This window comes from Trifolium pratense, linkage group LG7, assembly GCF_020283565.1.
Source record: "Trifolium pratense cultivar HEN17-A07 linkage group LG7, ARS_RC_1.1, whole genome shotgun sequence".
NCBI lineage: Eukaryota > Viridiplantae > Streptophyta > Magnoliopsida > Fabales > Fabaceae > Trifolium > Trifolium pratense.
Window position 1 is genome coordinate 46,789,950 of NC_060065.1, and position 17,584 is coordinate 46,807,533.

At 36.0% G+C, this 17,584-nt stretch overlaps 2 protein-coding genes across 10 annotated transcripts in view; both read left to right on the top strand.

Moving 5' to 3' along the window:
• LOC123895444 (fatty acyl-CoA reductase 3-like) overlaps positions 1–17,584 on the top strand; it is an 84,600-nt gene that overhangs the window by 45,896 nt on the left and 21,120 nt on the right. The gene's annotated exons all lie outside the window — the stretch shown is intronic.
• On the top strand, positions 449–5,438 carry LOC123895445 (phosphoenolpyruvate carboxylase 4-like). Of its 9 annotated transcripts, none has more exons than XM_045945810.1 (11): positions 606–940; positions 1,541–1,625; positions 1,722–1,788; positions 2,135–2,182; positions 2,272–2,315; positions 2,418–2,442; positions 2,523–2,631; positions 3,050–3,113; positions 3,510–3,573; positions 3,716–3,777; positions 3,950–4,115. In XM_045945810.1, the coding sequence occupies exons 2-8, from the start codon at positions 1,616–1,618 to the stop codon at positions 3,059–3,061; spliced, it is 315 nt and encodes a 104-aa protein (XP_045801766.1). In that variant the 5' UTR covers positions 606–940; positions 1,541–1,615; the 3' UTR covers positions 3,062–3,113; positions 3,510–3,573; positions 3,716–3,777; positions 3,950–4,115. The 9 variants fall into 9 exon arrangements, with proteins under 9 accessions (XP_045801762.1, XP_045801763.1, XP_045801767.1 ...); XM_045945809.1 differs by having other exon boundaries at positions 610–940; positions 1,490–1,625; XM_045945804.1 differs by lacking the exon at positions 1,722–1,788 and having other exon boundaries at positions 455–940.

Genomic DNA, 17,584 nt, shown 5'->3' on the forward strand with positions numbered 1-17,584 from the left:
TATTAGTCATCATTAACAGTAGTGAAAACTTCGTACCAAGGTAAAAAGAAAAAAAAAACTATATTGATTAAGAAAAAAAGAAGTAAAGGATGCAATAAATTCATTATATATATATATATATATATATATATATATATATATATATATATATACATAATTTTTATTTATTTATTTAAGTTCATTATATATTATTGGTTCTATAAAGAGTGATACATTTGTGCTTCATTTTGTACTTCATTAATTTGCAAATTTTTCACCTCATTTCATACATTTTTTTCGTTTTGTTGTAGTGATGGGTTTCAAACATTTATTTTTAAATAGGTTAAAATAATATAATATAATATATAATATTAATATATCTATAATCTATCTATAATCTATAATCTATATCTATAATATACATAAAAGATCATGGATTGGGAAACCCTAATTGCAAACCCTAATCAATTGGCCAATAAATGCTTCACACCTTGACTCATGTCCAATTGTGTATTGCCACCATGTGCTTGTCTTGGCCCAATGATCATGTTCCACATGCCTGGCTGCAAGGTTTGGTCAACTTTGAAACCATCTATATGTCATCCATGCAAAGCCTCACATGACAAGTGTGTGGGTTGTGATGCAGAGGAGGTAACTAGAAGCTTCCACATACTAGCAATATGTTACACATGCATTGGGCCCAGTGACATATGTATTTCTCTTTTCCCAAATTTTTTTCATTTGTAAAGTTTTTTTCTCTCTCTTCTCTCCCTCTCTCTCGTACGCTCTCTCTTTTCTCACCATCTCACACTTTCATCTCTCCTCCCTGCCTCATCTCCTCCTCCACCACCGCATCCACCACAACCTCCACCACCACCTACAAATCAATCTCCGAATCAGAACGTTATCTCCGCTTCCGGTGATGCCGCCGTCATCAGAATCATGTTATTCTTCCTCTCAGGTAGGCCGAAAATCATCAACCCTAACCCCCAAATTTCAATTCCTCAAATTTAGATCTTGCATGTTTGAAATCCTCCATGAAATTGGATCTTTGGATGTCAATAAACTCAGTTGACTAGAAAAATCTCTTTTCTCTTTCAAACTGTTTTCGTTTTTTTTTTGTTTTAAATTTTTGCAGAAAGCATTCCAATGATAAAATTGAATTTTTATCAATTGGATTATGCTTAATCAAACCTCAGATGAATTTTGTGTTATTTTGTTCAAAACAAAGTTAAGTTTTGATTTTTAATGATTTACGTTTTGTGGGGTCTGTTTGTTTGTGTTGGACACAGGTAGTTGGAGTTTCAACTTCCAAAACTGGAAAAACATCATGTTAAGTGTTGCTTTGTAGGTATTGACATCTTCACTGGCCAAAAACTTGAAAATATTGTTCCTTCTTCTCATAACTGTGATGTATGATTTTCATTTTAATACGAGATTATCTTTTGGGTTTGGATTATATTTTTAATTAATTGATTAACTAATGTGTGTTTGTTTGTTGTTACAACAGGTTCCTCATGTCAATGTGCTCATAAACTTGCTTAATCTTTCGCTTTTTTAGTTTTCTTTCATATTCAGATTTGTCTCTGTTTTGCGGCTAGGAAAATGGTGAAAACTCACGACCACAACCTTTCTAATGGGAAGAGGTGAATGTTTTGCTATTCTATTTTTGTTGATTTAGATTAGATTTAACAAGAAAATTGGTTATTTTGGACAAAATTATTTATTTTTGATGATTCAAGGTTATTATGTTTTTGAGTTTGATAAAATAGTTTCTCCTGCAAGATTGCACCCAATCCATTATCCAAGGTAGATTTTGGTATTTTTTATTTTTGATTTTGATGTTGGATTGCTTGTGTTGTGTGTCTTCTCTTAAAGCTAATGGTTTCTTAAAGCTATTTAGTGAATCAATGAGACTTGCATCCATGAAACGATTCTAACTGTTTTTCATAGCTACTTTCTGTAGACTTTTTGTTTGTCAATCTCATATGAAAATTATAGCTACTTTCTATTTGTCAATCAGACTTGGTTGTGTTCAGATGATATTTGGGTTAGTGTTGGAATAATTTTAGGAAGAAAACTACCAAATTACGTAATATTGGGCTTTTTGATCAATTGCTCTATTAATCTTATGTCACAAATAATGTTTGTTCAGATTTACAAACCCAGCAACGACAAAGATCGATGAAGATTTGGAATTAAGGTATTGTTTTTCTTGGCTTTGGATTTCATGGGTTTCACACCATTGTTGTGTTTAATGAGTCCTGTGTTTTCTTTGGTATTGACATGCAGGTATCCTCATAAAGGAATGTTTAAAGAGCTTCTCAAAAAGCAAGGTATGTGAAACTCATGAAGATATAATTGAAATCCCTTCCTTATTTCATATATTTCATTTCATATTCTGATTTCTTTTTTTGCGAATTTTATTGTTTGTTCAGGTTCACAAAATTATGGTTTGATTGTGTAAGTTTTCTAAACTTTATTTGATTGTATTTGAGTAATATTTAGCTGATGTTTGGGATTTGAGTAAGTTTTCGTTTCAGAATTCAATTTTATCAGAAAACTTGGGTTTGTTTTGATTACCAGAAAATGGAATATAGAGTTTCAGAAATCAATTATCAGAGATTGTTGTTCATGAATTTGAAAAAAAAGGTATGTCTTTTTTTATTTGAATTCCCTATTTTTCTTCAATTGTGTTTCTTATATCTGATTTTATAATCCTCTCTCTATTTTTATTTTTTTTGTTTTGAAATTATTGTTGCTTAGTTGTCATATTTATTAGGATTTGTTTCTATGTTTTAGTTAATAATAATCACTACCTTTTAGGAGTTGTTAGTGGGATTTAGATGCTTAGTTGTCATATTTATTAGGATTTGTTTCTATGTTTTAGTTAATAATAATCACTACCTTTTAGGAGTTGTTAGTGGGATTTAGATGGTTTTCTCAAATACAATATAACTGGTATGTGTAGATTGCTATAAGCATAGATTCCACTTCATTTTCCTAATATTTCATAAATTGATCTTAGCTTTAATTTCATTGGTTTGACGTTTTCTTATTGTCATTCAAGATATTGTGCTGATGGATGTGCGGCCATTGCTGACTCGGGGACTTATTTGTTGGCGGGTCGAATGGTATGAATAAATGGCCTGTAGATATAGATCGATATTTAGATTTTTCTTTTTTTTTATTGTGGAGTTTGATAGATTGTTAGATTTGCCACTCATGAAAATTGGAAAGGAACTGTTAGATGGGATAGTGATTACTCCTTTCTATTTCACTTTAAATTGTTTTCAATTTTAACATGTTATACTATATGCAGCACTATGATTGGTTCTTTAATGATACAATGTATCTTATTTGGGGGCTTTAGAAATTGAAAATTTGTATTCTATTGTTCAATTCCAACTCACCAAGTTCGCGAAATCCAAACCATTTTCAATTGTTTGCCATTGCACAATTTTCGATTTTCAGTAACTGTGTTTTGTGTAATGGTGGAGAACAAATGTGAACCAAAAGATTTTTGGCAGGAACCTTTGGTCCCTGCTTCTTCTTGGACACCATGTTCTGATCAGCGAATTTGGGAACCTAATGGTATGTGTGTCTGAACTTTGAAATTTGACGATTATTATCATGATTCATGTCTTTGCATAACTACAATTACAAATAAAGAAAGGCTTATTGGTCCATTATGAGTACTCACAGTTTGCTCTCTTCTATTGTACTACTTCATTAGAGGGAAGTAATGGATACATTTTGGTTAGTGCAAATGGTGGGATCAACCAACAACGGGTAGCTGTAAGTGTTCTTTGTCGGACTGCTATTTTTTACGATGACGGTTTAGAATTATTTAGGATTAATTTATTTGAAAGGGAAAAAACATAACAAGCTTTGTCTTAAATGATTTTAGTGTCATTTGTGCTGATTATGAGTTGCAACAGGTTTGTAATGTTGTCGTTGTTGCTTGCAGGTAGTACTAAGTTGAAAGTTGAAACTAATCTTTAAGAATATGTCATGGCAGCCATGGTAAAGATGCTGGCCGCTTCACTGCTGCTTGGGAACTTTACAAAGCTCAGGAGGATGTTGTAGCTGCTTGCAATGATTACGGTATTAAAGTTACACTGTTTCATGGCCGTGGAGGCAGTATTGGCCGAGGTGGTGGCCCTACATATCTGGCTATTCAGTCTCAACCACCCGGGTCTGTGATGGTAGGTTATACATTTAACTTTGTTATTATTTTTCTCAATATATTTTTTCTTCTTAAAACTAATTGTATGAGGTGATGGTGGTTGTATGGTTTCAACTTCAAGGACTTGATTCCTTGGATCGTAAGGAAGTAACATTTGGACTATTGGACTGGTAGTGTAGTGATTTATGTAGTCCTCAAGTATCTAAATATAACATTTGAAAATACAAATTTATTTTTCCGATGGTGCATCGCAGGGAACACTTCGGTCTACTGAGCAGGGAGAAATGGTAGAGGCCAAGTTTGGGTTACCACAAATAGCTGTTCGACAACTTGAAATATACACAACCGCAGTACTACTTGCAACTCTTCGTCCACCACTCCCACCTCGAGATGAAAATTGGCGTAATCTCATGGAAGAAATCTCAGAGATCAGTTGCCAGTGTTACCGCAACGTAGTCTACGAAAATCCAGAATTCCTTACCTACTTCGCCGAAGCCACGCCTGAAGCAGAACTCGGCTTCCTCAACATAGGTAGCCGTCCTGCAAGGAGGAAGAACACGAGAGGAATTGGACACCTACGTGCTATTCCCTGGGTGTTTGCATGGACTCAAACTAGATTTGTTCTTCCAGCTTGGCTCGGAGTCGGAGCAGGTTTGAAAGGTGCCTGTGAGAAAGGTCACAGTGAAGAACTAAAAGCAATGTACAAAGAATGGCCTTTCTTTCAAAGCACAATAGACCTTATTGAGATGGTTTTAGGGAAAGCAGACACTACTATAGCAAAGTACTATGATGAAGCCCTTGTGTCAGAGGAGAGGCAAGAACTCGGCCGCGAGCTAAGAAACGAGCTCTTGACAGCTGAAAAGTTTGTGCTGGTGATTAGTGGCCATGAGAAACTTCAGCAGAATAATAGGAGCTTGAGGAGGTTGGTTGAGAACAGACTTCCATTTCTCAATCCAATGAACCTGTTACAAGTGGAGATTCTCAAGAGGTTAAGGCGCGATGATGACAACCTTAAACTCAGAGATGCTTTGCTTATCACTGTAAATGGGATCGCTGCTGGTATGAGGAATACCGGTTAACCTTGCTTCTCAATAACTATAACAATGTACACAACTTTCAGCACTAATGAATGATGAATAGTTTGTTTTATGTTAGGTTTGTTTAGTAAAGATTGGTATAAGTGTATAACCATAATGGTGAATGGTTTGTTATGTAAACAGAAGATGCATTATAATGTTAGAATGTGATGTATGATTAAGCTTTTCCTGCATTATGGTACCTACTAAGTTCTTAATTAATATCTCATGAACTTTTTCTTCATTTGGGTGGACATATGATATATTGTGTGGACAATAAAATTCAAATGGAAATTGTGCCAGCATCAGTTACTACAGTTAGTAATTAAGTAGCTATTTCAACTCTTAAGTAATTAAATAGCTATTTCAACTCTTGAGACTTGAGACAATAACTTTTACTCGGTAAACTTTTTTCTGGTATGATTTTTTTTTTATAATGGTTTCTGGTATGATTTTGCTTCTGTAGAGTATGTGTAATTTGATAATAAGCAGAAATAACCTGAGAGTGTGATATCTAACCTGATAACAAGAAACATGAAGTAATCAATATGTATACATGAGTACCATAGGCATTTGTGATTTTATTTTTTTAGGGATGGCTATAGACCATGACTCCTATCTATCTTGCCATTTACTAGCCAACTTCATTAATGACACTCACCAATCTACCAATCTTCTCAAATACTAAGCATACACTCATATTTTCTTTCAGATGTTCATAATTTTGTAGTTTTCTTATGGTTTTTGTTAGTTATTTCTGTTTTAGGCCATTCATAAACATTCCAGTATATATTGTTCCTAATTTCTATTCGTTCCTAATATAAAGATTTATAGATTCTTCGTAATTCCATCTCTGAGTATCAACAAATGATTGTAATTCTGATTATCGATATACAACTTTTGTGCGCTGCATATATTCGTAATTTTTGTGTCTTACTAATATAGATGTCTATGATTTATGCGCCTTGCGTATAAAGTTTTTAAATTTCACTCCGCTTAAGACCAAAATTTAATAGAGTTTCTTAGTCTCCACACCGTATATTAACCTCTATATGTATCACTTTGGTCTCACAATTTGATGTCTTACTTTATTACCCGATTTATAAACTTTCGGATGTCGATCGAGATTTGCAATTTTTTTTTTATTATTCTCCGATTATCAATATATATTTGTAATTTTTTTTTTCATTCTAATATAGAGATTTTGTATCTTTCTAACATATATGCATGTAATTTATGGGCGCTTTCTATAATTTATGCGCGCTGCATATAGAGTTTAAAAAATTATCTCCGCTTAAGGCCAACTTTTAATAGATAGTTTCTTATCCAGGTTCCTAATTCTAATCATGGATGGAGGTCTCACAATTTGATGTCTTACTTTATTGCACGATTTATAAACATTTGGGTATTGATGACAATTTTTTTTTTATTGTTCTCCGATTATCAATATATATTTGTAATTTTTTTTCATTGTAATATAGAGGTTTTGTATCTTTCTAATATATATGTCTGGTCTTTCCCATTGCGTGGCATCCCATCATTCGACCTTTCTTCACTGATTATTTGTCTTGGAGCTATTCCCAGTCATTATGTCTATGTCAAGTTGAAAGATGGTTGTCCGATACATCTGACGTACATTCAGTGGAAGAACCATTGTTCTGCGGAAACTGTTGTTTGGGAGTCATCTTTTGTTGTTCGGCAGGCCAAATTTGATAAACTCATGAAAGACAAAATAGTCAACAACAAAAAGAATATCCGGGTTGGTTCTAATTCTGGTGATCCAGTTTTAATTTGTTTTAATTTCAATGGCAAGGTGAGATCACTTATGTTTTCTTTCCACTATGCGGTTTTGGTAATGATATTGTGTTGGTTATTTGTGTGTTGGCCTCATTTTGCTAAAACAAATATACAAGCAAGATGTTGGACCAAATGTTTCAACATGTTAGGTACAAAAGATGTTGGACCAAATGTTGTAACATTTTTGGGTACGACAGTCAGATTGCCCAAATCTCGCGCATTTATTACACGTATCTGCTATATATGGAAATCCACTCTACAAACGTGTATATCAAGATTTGATCTGATCAAGACGTTATTAGTGCAGATATGTTCTTATCAAGACTTAATGGAATGATTCAACACATTGTTTATTTCCTAAAGAGGATCAACTATTTTAGGAAAGTTTTTATTAAGGTCTGATTTGCTTAGCTGGACGTGACTCAAAGACCAGCTGTGTTCTGAAGCTTATCTTGGACGATCAGGAGCGTGCTAGCTCTGTCTATATAAAGAAGACTCAAGGCCAAGATTTTAAGGAACCGAAACCATTGTTCATCAAAGATGTAGTCTTTAGGGTTTCGTGTCTTTAAGCCACTCTCTAGGAGAGTTGGTGTAAGTGAACCACTCGGGTTGTGAGATGGTCACTATGTCCTCACTCAGAAACCTTTAGGTAATGAGTTGAGTATTGTAATATCTCTGAAGCTTTTAAGCAAGGAGATAATGTTTGTATTTTTAATTGTGATTCTTACTTGTGGATTCTATAACACGAGTTAAGAACTGAGTTTGTTATTGTAAGGTTACTCCTAAGCTTTGAAGTACGGAGTTAACTATGTGTGATTTACTCCAAGCTTTTAAGCAAGAGTAAAATATGTCACGGTGATTGTCGCCACATTTTATTCAACATTATATGAACAACACAGGTTGTGTTGGCTGTGTGGAAGTGAGATGGGATCTCATGTCTAGGAGTTCCTAGGCAGAAGTTACATGAGTAGTGTCGAGGTCATAAGGCGTAAACCTAGGATTTGCTGGAGGTCTTAGTGTAAGACGTAAACCGAGGGTTTGCTGGAGGTCTTAGTGACTAGAGCTATTAGTGGATTTCCTTCCTGGATTGGTATCCCCCAGAGTAGGCAGGTTGGCTGAACTGGGTTAACAATTTCCTGTGCAGTTTATTTACTGGTTGATTTTATTATGTTTCGTAAGATGTTCCAACATTAAGTATGACATTCTCTTTAAATTGAATGTTGGAACATCTGATAAAACATTATTTCGCAGTATCCGTTTTAATGTTATATGCCTTGCCGTGTTATTTTTGTCAGACCAGATGTCTCGACATTCTATACAACATCTGGTTCTGCTATACCAGAATTTCAATTGGTATCAGAGCAGGCATCCTGTTCTGTTTTCTGGATGAGATCCTAGGGAAGATACTTTCTGGTTATGGGCAAGTAAGGAATACTGAAAATTTGTTTGAACTTGGAGAAGTTCACATTGATTGAATGGTCCCTAGAAGTGGAGGATGGACTATTCATGATAGGGTGTGTATTAGACCTATCTTTTGTTGTTCAGGCGTGTAGATCTTGTGATGAGTTGTTGTATGGTTTGATTTATTTTCAAACATGTGTTATTGTAGTGTGCCTGAAGTTTGTTGAGGAGTTTTGTGGTTTGAATTCCGCTGCATACATATCTGATGGAAAACTCCTGGTGGTTTTGTTTGTTGAGGATGCACCACTCCGTTCTATGATGTAAGCCCTGGTGTGGTGATGCTCGAGGAGAGTTTTTTGATTAACTTGTTAGAGATGCCAAAGATACTTGGGGGTGATCTTAAGTCCACTCATAAAGGCACTCATGTATGAGTTTGTTGAAAAGGAATCTGAAGGAAGTTATGAGCAATTTATTTTTGCTTCCAACTTTAAAAGGCTAACCTCCATTGGCTTTGATAAAGGATTTCTTGGTGTGTTCCGTTAGAAGGGAACTGATGTCTTATCAGATGTTGGAACATCTGACGGAACATCTGACGAGCAGATTCTGCAGAATCTTGTTGGATGACAGTAGGGCATGGCAGATGCTTGGGTGCTAAACAAATGTGTGTGTTGGTTACATATGTTTGGAACCTTCTCCTGACCTGGAAGAGGAGGCATCTGTGTCTGAGATGGTTTCTACGCTAGAAACATGTCTTAGATAAATTTGTTGGGACACAATCAACATATGGTTGACCTCTTGGGTTAGTTCATGTCTGATCCAAGTAAGTGGTAGTTGAAGTTGTGTGTAGTGTTGATGTGCTATATAATGTTTTAACCATGCATGTTATATTCTTGTGATAATATCTAGTTGTATGAATGCATGATTAAACAAGGAGGATTTATTTTTTTGGACCAAAGGATTATGGTTCTCTGGTATTTTTGGTGAAGTTAATTCTTTACCTTGTGCGTTAAAGATATCTTTTGAATTAAGATTGATGAAGTTTTTACTTCCCTTCAAGATATGTGTTTGTGTTGAAGAGAAAGGAAGTATATGTTGCATCCCTCTCTCCTTTGTCTGGTGCACACTAATCAAGGGAAATCCATCTGATGTATTTAATGCTTCCACTAAGGTCACAAGTGAGTTTGTTGATCTGTCTCTGAAAATGATGTTGCGTCGAATGTTGGTACATCTTTGGCACCTAAGACTGATGTTGTGCTAAGTACTGTCACATCTGTAGTACCTGATATTATGTTGGATCAAAGTGTTCCAGATACCTGTTAGAGGGAATCTCCTCTATAGGTTCAGAAGAATGGCATCAAACATCTCAAAGTAAGACAAGGGGTTGGAACATTAGAAGAATTTTTTTTAGATGTAAAATATGCACGTCCCTGCATGTGTGGATGATTTGATATTGAAGGTTGATCAACTACTGATGGTTGATTCTCCTGTGTCCCCTTGCAAGAGTTATGGACTACTATGGTATCTTCAGACCATAGTTCAGGATGAAACCGATGGGATTGAGATTGATGTCAGAATTAATGTTGAAACATCTTCTACAACATCTGCTCCTTCAGCCAAGGAAGCTGGTTCTACTCAGGGTGGAGTACAAGGTCAAGCAACTGACCTAATCTGGAATGACCTTTTTATAAGAATAACTGTCATGAGTGGATGTTGGTGCCATATATGTGCAGAAGAATGATGTCAGATCTAATGTCCTACCTTGTGTGAGAAGGTGTTTTGAAAAACCTGGATGATCTGCATTGATGGTACTCTATTGGGAGCTTCTTGAAGGATGTCTATGCACAATGAGTTATTTTGAATGGTGATTTATGAATCAATGTAATTGGGTTCCAAAATCAGAAGCTGGTGTCCCAAATGATGTTGTAACATCATATTTATTGATGGCTGTTCTGTGGAAGGTGCTTGAGACTTTGCATGGGAGTGCTCAAGCTGTGTGGTCAGAAGACGTGTTTCTGACTATGTGAATCAGAATGTGGAGGTTCTGATCTTGTTTTAATAGTATGCTCTAGCAATGCATGACTATTTATTCCACTAGTATCAACAACTACTAGTGAATGTAAGGGCAGAAGAATATTGTCAAATACTGAGGTTTGATAATTGTCTTTGGTTTTCTTCTGTTGCAAGTCACTCTAGAAAAGGGTTGATAATCAGGATCTTAGTCAAGCTTTTAAGCAAACTAAGATGTTTTGGACTTTGTGAGTGACTTTACACCTTGTATGCATGACATCCTGCCTATTCAAAAGGTCATGATACATAGTGTGGTTCTGCTAGGACATTGATCAGATGTGTCCTTGTTAAGTGAAGAGGTCAGAATGCTTGGATGTATTCTCAAGAAGTGAGAGTATCTGACTCAGAATCGACTCTACTGAAGGAGTTGGTGTTGCCCTTCAACATGAAAGCATGAAGTCTTTCACATGTTTTCATTTAGTGCTCGAGTTTTCATCTTCAGATGGAGCCCTGATTATCTATGACAGGTAGAGTCATGTGTTTTTCTGTGGATTGCATTGGTACATATATATTGTCTAGAGTGTTGTACAAGCTTCTGGAGATCTTTGCCTCATATGAGAATATGATGTCAGATAACATGTTGTGACATTATGAAATTATTAACAAGGCATGATTGATTCTAGTCATGTAAAGCTGAATAATTATATCAGTTATTCACATATCTCTCGAGTGGTTAAATGGTTGAGTCTGGGAGAATTTATTTTTCTCTACAGTTTTTTTTGGAAGGACTTTCCAGGAGTCTTCATTATTGAGAAATGTCACAAATGTGATATTCAGATGTCTTGGTATGTGTCACTAAGTCTAAGTGAAAGAAGAACACTTAGAATCAAGTGGAAGACAGTATGTTTGAAGATGTGTTGATCAATGCAAGTAAAAGAAGACAATGTCTGACTGAATGTTAGAACATTATTCGAGACATGTTTCCTGTAAGATCAACAAGGAAGTGAAATGGACAGTGTGATCAACCACGTGTCAAAAGGGAATGCATAAAAGGTCTGTGAATACTTTGAATCCATCTGAAACTACTTCTATATTGCTTGGTGAACAAAATGTGCATCATCTAGGAAACCTATTTCTAAATCCATTATCCAGGTTAATCTTATCTCTCAAAAGATCCTAGAAAAGCCTATCTATGTTTGTTGATGATGTTAATAAACCTACCAAACTCGTTTTGATAACCTCATTGATTCAGTTGTCACCCCATAATGTTGAGTCAAATGTTGTTACATCTGTTAAAAGTTTTTTTTGTCAGTTCAAATGTTGTGGGTAGTGTTGAAACATCTGTAAGATCTGTCTTTGAAATTGTAATTTTAGATAAACCAAGATCTCTTAAAACCATAGGTCAGTCTAGTATGAATGTTGTGGTTGTTGATGACGTTATTTTGAAATTTTTTCATGTGTCATCTTTCAAAGTTGTTGATTCTGTCACTTTGTTATTCCCCACTAAAGTTGTGGTTGTGTCCCCCAAAGAAACCTCACCTGAGTCTGATGTCACATCAGATGTCGAAACATCTTGGATCAACCTGTTGGTGTTGTTGAAACCTGTTCTACAATTCCCAAACTGATGTTGATATAGTTCTGAGAGTTTTAAACCTGATGGTGGTTTGGAGTATTGAAGTTTAGACTGTGGTGGAAGAAACTGATCTTGATGATCTTCCACGTGACCAAGCTATTGCTCAAAGTATGACTGAAAGAGAACTGGTCATGCTATGATTGTTTGTGTGGATGTGCACTCTGTTGAGAAGTACTATATGTGTTCAGATGTGTTGTGATCAGATGTGATAATGCTCAGATTTGTGATACTTAAATGTGATTACTACTATTATATGTGACAGTTTCAAATCTGCTTCTGAAACCTCTAGCTTTATGTTCTCATGAAATGTGTTATGGTATGATGTCATTCATGATGTCCACACATCCTGATCTGATTTTTGAGAATTTATTTTTCTCTGATGTGTGAGAATTCATTTTCCTCTGTATATGGGAGTTTATTTCTCCCTTTGTGCTTTAAAGGAGAAAGAAGCTATGAGAAGTATTACTAGCTCCTGACATTATTATCTCTGCTGGTGTGAATGTTGTTGATTCCACAAACACAATTATAGATGTTCTTGTTGCTGATGTATCTCAGACAAAAGATGCTATTGGTTCTGTTGTTGATAAATCAAAACAAACTGTTCCTGAAAAGGATGTTGTGACAGACGTTGACACATCTGTGGACCAACCTAAGGCTGATGTTACTATTGTCCAGAAACCTGTTCAAGAAACTGCTGTGGTGAAAGATGTTGGGACATCTGTTGACCCATCTGACTCATCTGATGAAGAGACAGGGTCTGATGAAGAGAATTCTACTGAGGTTGAAGAAGGGTCTCTCAGTCTAAAGAAAGGCATCAAACTGTGCCACTTAATGAAGAAGTGGTTGAAGAACATGTATGAGGTTATTGTGCCTGCTAGTAAGAAGAGATAGAGTCTGAACAGAAAGGAAGCACCTTCAAGTAACTCTGAGTATAATGTTGAGGAGGATGTACCAGACATCACACCCTCTGCCTCAAAGAAAAAGTCTGGTGGGAAAAAGATCCCTCAGAATGTGCCTGTTGCTCCCTGTGACAATGTTTCCTTTCATCGTGCTTCCTTTGCACAAGATGGGATCATATGTACAGGAGGAGTTTTTGCTAGATGGATGCTCCATGCCCTGATTGGAAGACTACGTGCTTTGATATCATGCTGGAAGAACTTGTGCTAGAAGCTGTGCTACCATATGTTGAAACATCTTTTCTAACATATGCTATGTGTTGTGCTAACATGTATTGAAACATCTTTGTTATCAATGCTCTGATATCATACCGGAGGAACCTGTGCTATCTGATGTGGTACTAGATGGTGAAACATCTTGGCCATCATGTTGAAAATTTTGTGCTGATGAAGTGTGATCTGTTTTAGGCTATTTGATGATGACTCCACTGCTGATTTATATCTGATGAGGTATGTATCCCATGGTGTTGTCTTCGTTTGTAGTAGCTCTGTGCACTATGTTCCTGGATATCTATACTATTGTACTCTTTGATTAATGCATGAAGACCCTATTTTGTCTAAACTTCCGACTAAAAAGGGAAGTAGTTTAGTAGTTGGTAGGCATGATAGGTTTTGCTGCTAATGTCTGTTGTGCTACCTGATGTTGAAACATATGCATGCTCTTTTAGTGGTTGGATGTGTTCTACTATATGATGTGGTGTCTGATGCTTAGACATCTGCTAACCTGAGTGGTGTAGTATTGAATCTGTGCTGCTGTATGCTTATGTGCTGATATGGATGATAAAATTGAGGGGAGTAAGAATTGTTTTTTGATGATCATTCTGATAAGCATGTGTCAATGTATTTGGAGGGAGTAAAATTAATTTTTGCTCTGATTCTGATTTTGAGGGGAAGTAGCATAATGCAGTAAGTGGATACTATTCTGTTTTGCAAAGCTCTATTTGTTTGCTCTGGATGATGTCCTGCCATATGTTGGAACATCCTGGATGCATGAGAACTTATTTTTCTCAGCTATGTGAGAATTTACTCTTCCCAACTGCTACTTTGTGGTTTGCTTAAGGAGTTGTGATCTGTGATGTGTTTTGTGTGCGGTAGCAGTATGTGATGTATGGTATCTGATGATTATATGATGTGGAGCATAATGTGGAGGACATTTGTATTTTTTGTTGGTACGTGATGTAATGCTTCTGCTATTTCAAGACTATGGATTTGTTATGCTCTGATATTCTGCACTATGGATTTCTGTGATGTTCATTACTATTGCTCTTAATGCATGAAGTTTTTGTTTGGCATATTTTGTGGCTAAAAAGGGGGAGTAGTATGTTTGTGTTTGTCTGCTACTTTATAATGATGTATCTGATGTTGTGACATGCTAGTCTAGCCTGTCTATGAAGAAGTAGTAGTGTGTGCAGTGACATGCATGAATTCAGGGGGAGTAAGAACCAGTTTTTCTGATGGCCTGATGAGATGCATGAGCTGATGTATTCAGGGGGAGCAAAAATATGTTTTTCTCTGATCTGATATTAAGGGGGAGTAATGCAATATCAAGTTCTTTGCCTATGTGTGCTTAATGTATGGATGTTATGATGCGCTACAAATTGTTGAAACATCTTGATGCTGATGTGGGAATTTATTTTTCCCAAGTGTGCTTGTGAGAGTTTATTTCTCTCTACTGAAGGATGAAGCTAAGTTGGTTATGATTCCGCTGTTGTGTATGCCTCTGATGGTTTATGGTAAAGTTTATTTCTTTACCCTGTGCGTTATTTTCATTTGAGGAAATCTTTTGGAAGTAACATAGAAGATGTTCTACCTTCCTTCATATTTGTGTGCTCACGTTGACTTGAAGGATTGTATGGTTTTTAAATCTCTCTGTGCTTATTAATGGGCTGAAGTTGTTTTAGCCAAAAATTGCCAAAGGGGGAGATTGTTGGTTATTTGTGTGTTGGCCTCATTTTGCTAAAACAAATATACAAGCAAGATGTTGGACCAAATGTTTCAACATGTTAGGTACAAAAGATGTTGGACCAAATGTTGTAACATTTTTGGGTACGACAGTCAGATTGCCCAAATCTCGCGCATTTATTACACGTATCTGCTATATATGGAAATCCACTCTACAAACGTGTATATCAAGATTTGATCTGATCAAGACGTTATTAGTGCAGATATGTTCTTATCAAGACTTAATGGAATGATTCAACACATTGTTTATTTCCTAAAGAGGATCAACTATTTTAGGAAAGTTTTTATTAAGGTCTGATTTGCTTAGCTGGACGTGACTCAAAGACCAGCTGTGTTCTGAAGCTTATCTTGGACGATCAGGAGCGTGCTAGCTCTGTCTATATAAAGAAGACTCAAGGCCAAGATTTTAAGGAACCGAAACCATTGTTCATCAAAGATGTAGTCTTTAGGGTTTCGTGTCTTTAAGCCACTCTCTAGGAGAGTTGGTGTAAGTGAACCACTCGGGTTGTGAGATGGTCACTATGTCCTCACTCAGAAACCTTTAGGTAATGAGTTGAGTATTGTAATATCTCTGAAGCTTTTAAGCAAGGAGATAATGTTTGTATTTTTAATTGTGATTCTTACTTGTGGATTCTATAACACGAGTTAAGAACTGAGTTTGTTATTGTAAGGTTACTCCTAAGCTTTGAAGTACGGAGTTAACTATGTGTGATTTACTCCAAGCTTTTAAGCAAGAGTAAAATATGTCACGGTGATTGTCGCCACATTTTATTCAACATTATATGAACAACACAGGTTGTGTTGGCTGTGTGGAAGTGAGATGGGATCTCATGTCTAGGAGTTCCTAGGCAGAAGTTACATGAGTAGTGTCGAGGTCATAAGGCGTAAACCTAGGATTTGCTGGAGGTCTTAGTGTAAGACGTAAACCGAGGGTTTGCTGGAGGTCTTAGTGACTAGAGCTATTAGTGGATTTCCTTCCTGGATTGGTATCCCCCAGAGTAGGCAGGTTGGCTGAACTGGGTTAACAATTTCCTGTGCAGTTTATTTACTGGTTGATTTTATTATGTTTCGTAAGATGTTCCAACATTAAGTATGACATTCTCTTTAAATTGAATGTTGGAACATCTGATAAAACATTATTTCGCAGTATCCGTTTTAATGTTATATGCCTTGCCGTGTTATTTTTGTCAGACCAGATGTCTCGACATTCTATACAACATCTGGTTCTGCTATACCAGAATTTCATATTGTAATTAAATTGCTTAATTTCCATATGCTTATGACTACGTTCCTTTGTTCATAGTATCGATGATTGATATGTAAATGATGTTCCCCCTAATTGATTTCCACATGCTTATGACTAGCTTCCTTGGCTCATAACATCCATGATTGATATATAAATGATGCTCCCCCTAATTGATTTCCATATGCTTATGACTAGCTTCCTCGGCTCATAGCATCCATGATTGATATATAAATGATACTCCCCCTAAGAAATTTCCATATGCTTATGACTAACTTTCTTGACTCATAACAACCATGATTGGTATATAAATCATGCTCCGCCGAACCCGTGCAACGTACGGGCGGCCGTCTAGTTAATAAAAGGGGAACCAATTACCTCCCAAGATTACAAAGAAGGAGAAAACCTCAAAGCAGTAATAAAAATCAAGTAAACAACAAACATTACTCGAGTCCCAACAAACACAAGAAAAATATAGACACATGATGACAGCCAATTATATGATGTTTTTTGTAGTAGATTATTGTAGTTTTTATAGTAATTGAAGACCAAAAACAAGCAAATATCGGGAAAAATGAAGACATAAGGACCAGAAGCAATAAAAGTGGAAAAACAGCAAAAAAAAAAGGGCAAAAATATAATAAAGCAGCGCACCATCGTATCCACGTTGTGTCTCAGCGTGGCGCGATGAGAAGACGGATAAAATTGAAGAAAAATTGCATAAAATCTTTACCATCGTGGCACGATGGCTTGTCATCGTGGCACGATTATGACTTGAAAAATACGCAAAAAATCATGAGAATATCTTCCACCACACCACGATAGGATCCATCGTGGCCACGATGAGGCAAAAATACACGCCATCGTGACCACAATGGGTGCATAGAAAAAGCCCAAACCCAGCTGTAATTTGTAAAACTATAAATAGAGCCTTCCTCTTTCACTATTATTCATTCACAAACATTCCAAATATTCAATACTTTGAATATTCACTCTAGAGTAGGAGAACTCTAAAGAGGAGGCAAGGAGACCAAGGAACTCCAAGGCCAATAAGGTTCTTTTCTTTATGTCTTTGTAATTTATTTTTCCTAGGTTAGGTGGAGTCGAGAAACTCCCTTACGAATACTTGGTAGTAGTATTTATAATATTTATAAATTTCAATTATTTCTATTTCAAACTCTTTTGTTTTATGGTTTTAGTTATTTTAATATTGATCACATTAGAATAAAATCTAAGGATCTAGTGGATATCACATAGGAAACGAAGCTAGTAATCCCGACCGAAGGACAGCATACTAGGGCCTATATGAGACCATTAAATTCAGTATCTGCCGTCTTAGTA